The 8,989-nt window shown below is 36.3% G+C and overlaps 1 protein-coding gene and 1 long non-coding RNA gene across 3 annotated transcripts in view; one reads left to right on the forward strand and one right to left on the reverse strand.

Moving 5' to 3' along the window:
• The window catches only part of LOC109326964, a 20,674-nt gene extending 20,441 nt beyond the window's left edge, over positions 1 to 233 (forward strand). The window contains exon 3 of the long non-coding RNA XR_002105301.1: positions 96 to 233. This is a non-coding gene — a long non-coding RNA (uncharacterized LOC109326964). The remainder of the gene's footprint in view (positions 1 to 95) is intronic.
• Positions 1 to 8,637, reverse strand: part of LOC109326963 (probable ethanolamine kinase) — a 24,319-nt gene extending 15,682 nt beyond the window's left edge. Inside the window, exons 1-4 of one of the 2 annotated variants that reach the window (XM_019559915.1) lie at positions 8,360 to 8,637; positions 7,731 to 7,822; positions 7,451 to 7,557; positions 6,368 to 6,473 (exon numbers count right to left, since the gene is read on the reverse strand). In XM_019559915.1, the coding sequence (XP_019415460.1) occupies positions 6,368 to 6,473; positions 7,451 to 7,557; positions 7,731 to 7,822; positions 8,360 to 8,496 (442 nt within the window). In that variant the 5' untranslated portion in view covers positions 8,497 to 8,637. The remainder of the gene's footprint in view (positions 1 to 6,367; positions 6,474 to 7,450; positions 7,558 to 7,730; positions 7,823 to 8,359) is intronic. The other variant, XM_019559914.1, reaches the window with a different exon arrangement.

Genomic DNA, 8,989 nt, shown 5'->3' on the forward strand with positions numbered 1-8,989 from the left:
AGTCTCTACTATATGGCGATGTTTTCTTTCTATAGTGCCCTGTTGATGATGAGTATGAGGACAGGAGATTCTATGGTTCACCNTCACCCCTAGAGACCTAAGAAAATTCGTGAAAGGTCTAAACTCACCACCCCAGTCACTTTGGACAGCTTTGATATTACCTTGAAATTGAGTTTTAACCATTGTGATAAAGTGCTGAAACATATACAAGGTGTCTGATTTTTGTTTGAGTAGGTAAATCCAAGTGTATCTGCTATGGGCATCTACTATAGACAAGTAATACCTAAAGCCAGATTTAGAGTATATGGGAGATGGTCCCCACAAATCAACATATAACAAGTCAAAAGGTGTAGCATATACATTTATGGATGATGAAGAGTGAACTTTATGAGCTTTAGCACAACAACAAGCTGAACAAAAATCTGAGGCAATTTTATTTGAGCAAGGTATATTACAATTTTTCAAGACATTGTGAACAATTGCCTCATGGGCATGACCTAGTCTATGATGCCATAACAGAAATGAACTAGGTGTAATATGACTAGTAGTAGAAATTAAAACAGAAGCTTGAGATGTAGTAGGAGATATATGTGATTTCTTGGAGACAGGCTTGGGAATAAGATTGGAGAAGGCATAGAGGCCCTCTGAAGTGAGAGTCCCTTGAAGGAGAACCTCATCAGAACCCTGTGATTTGACAACACAATAGTTAGGGTGGAACTCAAAATAACATGAGTTGTCTTTTGCAAACTGAGATACACTCATTAGATTTTTGGTTATTGTTGGAACAAGCAATAGGTTTTGTAAAGATAAAGAAGTAGTGAAATTTGTAGAATGAAAATAGGTGTTACCACTACTTGTGATAGGAGCTTTGGCTCCATTACCCATATAGATCTGGTCTGGTCCAAAATGTTCAGTAGGCTCATGTAGCAAGGATGGATCTGATGTAAGATGATTTGTAGCACCAGAGTCAGGATACCACATTGAAGATCTAGAATCTTGACTGCCAGTTTCAGCATTCATAGCATAGCTTGGACCTTGATGGTGATGAGCATAAGGAGGCAAAGATGAATGTCCTCTGTAGAAATTTCCAGACTGTGCATTAGTATAGCCTTGACCAAAACCTTGATGAACCACAGGTGAGTATGATCTGGTCATTGGTCCAGAAGAGTAGGATCCATATGGAGTAGATGGCCTTGAATACATGTTTGAAGTTGGAGCTCCATACTGATTTTGATGTTGATACTGTCCATAGAAGTGAGAAGGTGTTAATGTGCCATGATGACTATCATATGGAGCATAGTAACACCATGAGACATCATGTCCTGGTTTCCTGCAATAGTCACAAAAGAAGCTGCCAGGACGAGTGAAATTTCTACCAGAACGAAAACCACGTCCACCATGTTTTCCAGAACGTCCACCTCGAGTCTGAGTGTAGAAACCAGACTGAAAATTGCCTGAAGGTCTTGGTAAGATACCAGAGTAGTGTGGAGAATGAGGATGAACAGTAGGAGATGGCATGGATACAGAGAGGGGGGGTTGAGGTGGAGATTGAGCAACTATATTTGCTGAGAGAGCATCAGACACAGACTGGTTTTTGTTCTTGGCTAATCTTGATTCAAAAGTTAGTAAAAATTGTTCCAATTCATGAATTGAGGGAGAATTAACTTGGCTTTCAACAGATGTAATAACATTCTGAAAATCTTCATTTAAACCATCCAGAATACAATCAACATTTTCTTCAAGAGATATTGGTGTTCCAATTGAAATTAGAGAATCAGTTAAGGATTTCACCTTAGAGAAAAATTCAGAGATAGTCATGGAACCTTGAGAGAGACCTAAGCTGAGTTCGTAATTGACGACTTCTAGCTTTTGTATGTGAGTTACAAAAAGCATGTAAGTCACTCCATAACTGCCAGGAGTGAACACATCCAACTACTCGTGGATGAAGAGCTTCTGAAATTGAATTGAGGAGCCACAAAAATACTGCTTGATCTTGTTCTTCCCATGCTAAGTAGCCAGGATTCACCTGATGTGTGTTACGATCTGAATCAGATAGAAATCGTTGAGGAACATCACTGGAATGAATAAATCGTAGAGCACGATTTGATTTCAAGACTGCAAGCACGAATTGGCTCCATGTGAGGTAGTTATGTTCAGTGAGCTTTGTATTTGGTATTTGAAGAGAAAGAGTTGAAGGTTGAGCACGAAGAGGTGTGGCAGCAGAAGACGAGAGAGGAGGAGATGAAGCTTCGTGAGGAGGATCGTTAATGGCGTTGGCCATTGGTGATGATACCATGTAAGAAAATGAAGAAAAATAAGAAGAGAGAAGAGAAAGAGAGAGAACAGTTACTGTAACTAACTTTAGGTTAGTTATTTTCTGTTTTTGGAATCTTATTAGATGAGTGCTTACTCAATCCTATTTATAGGAGAATAGAGGCACATTAGGGCATAACTGTTTTGTACAATCAGTTTTGCCATCTGGCAATATTAACTATTCTAATAGTACTATATAACCGATCATCCAAACAACACGTAAACATATACTCATACAACAACATCACTGTCCAATTCCCAAGTACATAGTCCAGATGTCCAAAACATAATTAGGCACACACTAGTACAAATTATATATATATATATACATACAACACAAAAGACTCTATGATTGGGTGTGCACTAAAACCACCATCAACAACAAAACACTAATAGTATAGCCATACATCAAAATGGTCGTTATAGCACTAACGAGGTGTCCACCTCCTACCACCCTCCCACACTAACCTCCTCTTAGTCTTCCTCCAGTTCCTACTCATCACTGGAAATAAATATAACACCATCTCAACATGTGGGGAGAATATATCGGAGAGAGGGGATAATTGCGTCCTCTTTCCTCGAACCCGCGTATCAGCTTCACCAGTGGGAGTATTCCCTCGCACTCTGTGGGAAAGAGACCCTGCAATGTACTCGAGGATACCTCTTACATGAGAGGTGGATGGATCCGAGTGAGTACTCGAAGGTGAAGTACACCAAGGACATGTACAAGTCTTCACCCCAAAATGACCAGAGGGCCATTGGCCCAAGTCAATGTTGGCCAGAAGATGGCTCACCAATGGAGCAGTAGTGATGAAAAGAACCAAAAGGAAGTCTAAGAGGACGAGTAGAGGGAATAGAATCAAACCTGACTATAGGTGATGGAGATCTCCCTCATAGAGTTGTTTGGTTATTACAAATAAGCTTCATACATTCAACATTGCAATACTTTAACTCTGAGAGAAGATGTTTGAGTCATGCAATTTCTCTTGCAGTATGGGTCATGGCTCTATATTCTATCTATGCACTTGACCTAGCAACAACATTCTACTTCTTACTCTCCCGAGGACAAAATAATCAGGAGTTGATTTCCTATCATTCGAATATCCAGCTCAATCTGCATCAGAGTATGTAAGGATATCAATATGACCTTTGTTCTCAGACCAATCCTCTTGTGGGAGACCCTTTAATGTATCTTAAGATTCGAACCACTGCATCTGAATGGTTGTTAAGAGGTGAATTAAGAAACTGGCTCAAAAAATTACAGCAAAAGATATATCTAGTCTAGTCATGGTTAGATGGTTCAACTCACCTGCAAGTCTTCGGTATCTCCCATATGGCTCCCCTTAGTCCGACACAAGTTTAACATTAGGATCCCTTAGAGTATCAACAAGTTTACAGTCTAACATTCATGTCTCTTTCAAAATATCTAGAGCATACATCTTCTGGGATATGACAATACCTGATCATGACTGAGCTACCTCAATTCCAAGATAATAGTATAAAGGCCCTAAGTCTTTTGTCTGGAAATGTTAGAATAAATGTTGCTTGAGACGTTTAATGCCATAATGATTATTGTTAGTAATGGCAATGTCATCGACATAAACAAGAAGACAAATGCATTGACCAGAGGAGGAATGCTAATAGAACACATGGTGGTCTTTTTCACTACGAATCACACAATTGTTGGAGAGCGGAGCTGAACCCGTTGAACCACGCTCGAGGAGACTGTTTAAGGCCATATAAGGACTTATGAAGTTGCAGACAAATCCACGAGACTACCTTTGAGCAACAAAACTAGGTAATTGTTCCATATAAACTTCTACTAGATCACCATGAAGAAAGGCATTTGTTGATGTCCAAATGACGCAACGACCTTGCACGCATGGCTACCGTAGAGAGAAAGATACGAACAAAGGCCATTTTGGCAACCGGGGAGAATGGCTCACCATAATCAAGACCAAATTGTTGAGTATAGCCTATAGCTACCAATGAAGCTAGGTTATTTTATCAGGCCCATAGGATGTGAGCTCTGATACCAACTTCAAAGGGATGAAAAATATATTTGAATGACTTGAGTAGTTTGTGTACTTCTCTATTTATAATACAAATATACAAGCATAAATCCCTTGACTTCGGAAAAGAATTAAGGAGATAATTACATAATCATAACCTAATTAATAACATAATATATCTGAATCAATAACAATTGGATAATGACAACATCAATCAACAGATACCAATTGTACGAATTGGACCAAAATGAATGGAAAATGTGTATTTATTGATATGTAAAATGAAAATTGGATTGTCACGAGATATACAACACCAAAGAATTACAAAGCTCTCTTTCTCTCTACTCTTGGCATTCTGAGAGACCTGAACTATCTCTAACTTCCTTTCTTTTCCCATACAAATGATAAAGATTACCCTCCCTCTAAATCTGTCAATCTTATTTATAGATTAACTTGACTAACTAACTAATTCTAACTATTTCAGTAACTAGGCCTCCCAGAGGACAATTCCTATTTCTTCTGTTATATACTGTCCTAATAGAGTAAGAAGTAGAATGTAGCATTTATGGGAATCATATGGGGACGAGTATTGTAGTGAGTTCCTGATGTAAACCCTCCTAGGGCAGCCTTTGATTCCAAGGGCAAGATAAGTCATGATGGTCCTACAACTAGGGCCAAAGCCAAGGCAGGGATCCTTAAAGTCTCAAAGGACACAATTGACCCAAGAGAGGGTATGTGAGGAGGACATTTATGTCCTTAGGTCACTTTATACTTAGGTTTATTTTATTTTCATTGATTCAAATAAATGAGATTGCATTCTCATATAGTCTTAGGTTTATTTTCATCAAGTATTTCTTAATATTTAATTCATGTAATATGGGTTGGGAATTATTTGTAACATTGGTCCATATTCATGACCAAGTAGTTTACTTAGGTTCAAGGGTAAGCCTTTCACGTGGCTAGGGCAAATGGAAGTCAATGCATGATCATTTCAAGGAAGGAGGCACGTAAGGAACTCTATCTATAAGGACAAACAAGGAGATAAGGCAATTCAGCTAACACTTTATCTCTAAGGCAAACAAGGAGATAAGGCATGGAGGGAAAACGAATTTAAAAGAAGATAGGTTTGTTTTAGCAATTTGAATTTGAATTTGAATTTGAATTTGGATTTGAAAGAAGATAGATTTGAATTTGAATTCAAGGGTATATGGCACACGTTTTCAAACTTGGAGATAAAGAGAAGATTATATGAAGATTAAAGAGAGATTAATCAATCTCCCAAAGATGCACACGGCTAGAAACAAGGAAAGAGGATAGGAAGCTCAATCTTTTAAGGTGCACAAGGCTATAAAATAGGGAATCCTAATCTCATCTCCAACCAACAACAAATCAGATTGGATTCAAATTAAATATGATTAGTTCCTCAAGATGAAGTCAAATTGATCAAGTCTCTTCCTTCTCCTCAACAAATTCGGCCAACCATCTACCAAAACCGAATTACACTCAAGACTAAGTCAAACAAGCAATTCAGCTCAACCAATTGATATTACTTAGGATTTTATTTCTATGTTTATTAGAAGATAATTTGATTTCTATCTTCAATTTTATCTATTCAGCCAAGGCAACTTTGCCTATTTATATTTTGATCAAATCATTAATAAAGTTAAGTTGAATTTTGAGTTAAACCTTTGTGTTTTTGTTTAGTTGAGAGCTCTCCTAAACCTAGGTTATTGTTCTCATCAAGTTCCTTGTTGGAGACTGTAACTTACATTGGATTGGTATCAGTAAGGAACTCACTATAATACTCGTTCCCATATGATTCCCATAAATGCTACATTATTTCTAAGAAAACTTCCATAAATGCTATGTAAATGTATAATACATTTATTACTAGATAGATATATTCAATGTTTAGAGATATGTAAGTTTCTAACCAATTTATCAAGAAAATTCAAAAGAAGGCAATTGAACAAAATCTTTTAGCACTTATCAACATGACATTGTCACTCCTGTTGTAAACATGATTTTCTTCCCATTTGTACCTGATGGAGTTAGAGTATGTGCATCTATGAATGATTGCACCATGCCGTTTCCAAATATTCCAAGCCACTTAGCGCCAAATCCTGCAGCTGAGAGGTATTTGACAGCCTAAACACCAAATTTGACAAGCAATTACAAGGTGGAAGCTTCAAGTAAACTACGGAGTACATAACAACTAATCTAACTTGCAGTAGTCTGCAGATAGTTTCGAGAATAAATAAAAATGCACAGTTAGAATAGAATTCATATTTTTCTTTGATCACAACATCTCTGTGAAACTCTACAGAGGAATATAAGTGCAAATTTTGTACAAATACAAAAAAAAAAATATATTTCATCTTCTTTTTGTATGTGTGGTGAGAGGGACAAAATTTAGAACCACTACTCCCATACAGGATTTATGTTATAATGTTACTGGAAGATGAGGAGGTTGCCTATCCCTACCTAATATTTAGTTTTTTTGGATTTGACCTTCTCTCAAGCATGCATAAGAGAATTTTAAATTATAATTCCCAAAAACTTAAACTTCTGGGACGTTTATATGCAGCACCTCCTAACCTAGAAATCACATCATCAACAACAAGAACCAAATCTTAGTCCCACTAGATGGGTAACCTAGAAATCACATAATTTCCTAAAATCTTTATATTCCTTCCTATAGCACTATAGCAGCTTATAAAAGGGAGGGGAAATATACATAGAATAGAGGAATGAATTATTGTATTGCCAAAGTTAGTTGATCTTAATTGAAGCTTAATACAGCTCTCAATATGAAATATTCAAATTCAACTTGCAATGTTAAGTTAATGAAAAAAAACAGCATAAGTACCTTCCTGTTATGATTTATAAATATATTACTAAGGGCACTGCAACAAGCATATGTTTAGCTTAACAATCATGTGACTTTCAATTATTCATCAGCTAGAGAACAACATTTTCAGGAATCAAAAAACAAAAATAAATAAACTAACAAAGATGGAAACACCAATGGAAGATGAACCACAATATTTGACTCAGAAATCATTCAGAAGCATTCAGTGACTAAGCTAGTTGGGGGTGTAATCAAGCAGAGTACAGCATCTAACCTGCAATTCCCGATGACGATCAATAATGTATTCCGTATTCGGTCCATACAATCTGATGGTTATAGTATCATCAATACAGTTTTCTTGTTTAACTGAAACCTTGAGTACTGACAGATAATGATAAACTTATAGTTAGGGTCTACATCAACAACTAAAGGGTACAAATGAATGAGAAGTAACTAAGAAATTATTACATGGTTATTAGCAAAGTAAGCCATTCAACAGATGAAGCCATTCAGCTTATGAAAATCAATCATGTGAGTAACAAGAAATTACTCACGCAAATTTGTAATGCCTCCAGAAATTTTCTCAACTTGAAAGCAAGAATCATCCAAATTTGACCACGAATTGAAAATATCCTTGCACAACTTACTGCATGGAATCACAATAAAATAGTATGAAAACAACATAATTTGAAGAAAGTAACATTCAATTGCAAAACAAAACAAACAATCAAACAATTCAATACCAAAAGATACTTTACACCACTAACACAATCCAATTCAAAACCCTTCCGTTTCCCCAAAAAACCAAACACTAAAAAATACAGAAGGAAATCCAAATCCAAATCAAAAGGAATTGAATCGTTCCTGAAAATCTGGAATCACCAAATCCGAGTTTCCCTCGGCCAAAATCCTCATAATCACACATTTTTCCAGCAAAATAACGCAACAAAAAAGACAACACAACAAAAAACAACAGAAGCAAAGCTTATAATAATTGAAAATGACAAAACCAAAGCAATTTAATTAAGGTCCATTTTCGAGTTGAGTTTTAGAGGAGAATCCAGAGAATTGAAAGGTCTGGGAGCATGAAATACATGACTCCGACCTTTCTTTTCATTCACCTCGAAAACTCAACTCGAAACAGACCGGAAAAAAAAGGTTATAAATGGAATTAACTACTAACATGATAAGAGGTTGCATATGAGGAAATGAAAGGGATGGATCAATAGTAAGATGTGACGCATGAATCTGTGAGGCATAATCTTTACGAGCTTGTTCTGCTATTTCAACGGGATTCCAGATCTTAACCTCTGCACCCATTTGAAATGAGAGGAAAAAAAAGAAGTGAAGTTTGTATTAAGATTTTTATTTATCTAAGTTTGAAGAGAGATAGAGATAGATAGAGATAAATGCATAGATTGGAAATGATAATGGTTGCTAAGTATGTATGGTATCATTTGTTTTTGATGCTTTGAAATAGAACGGTATCTTTGTGGCTTTGTAATTTTTGTAAGAGAAGAAGACTAATAATAATATTTATATGGGTACCACACTATTCCACGTGTAATAATTACTTAACATTCATGTAATGCGTTTGTGACACGCTTTTCTCAATTTTTGTTTAGATGTTTAGAGGAATCTGAGCTTTTCAAAGTTTAGTTTTTAGGAATAAATAAAAGAATGATTGTGATGAGATCTCGCAGAAAGTGATAACATGCTTTCAATGAATTTATATTCTTATGGGGAGGTGGAGGTGGAAATTTGAGTTACCAAATCTGGTTTGGGTTGGTCAGGTTTAGGTTAGGGCCACAAC

Source organism: Lupinus angustifolius, chromosome LG14 (assembly GCF_001865875.1).
Source record: "Lupinus angustifolius cultivar Tanjil chromosome LG14, LupAngTanjil_v1.0, whole genome shotgun sequence".
Lineage (NCBI taxonomy): Eukaryota > Viridiplantae > Streptophyta > Magnoliopsida > Fabales > Fabaceae > Lupinus > Lupinus angustifolius.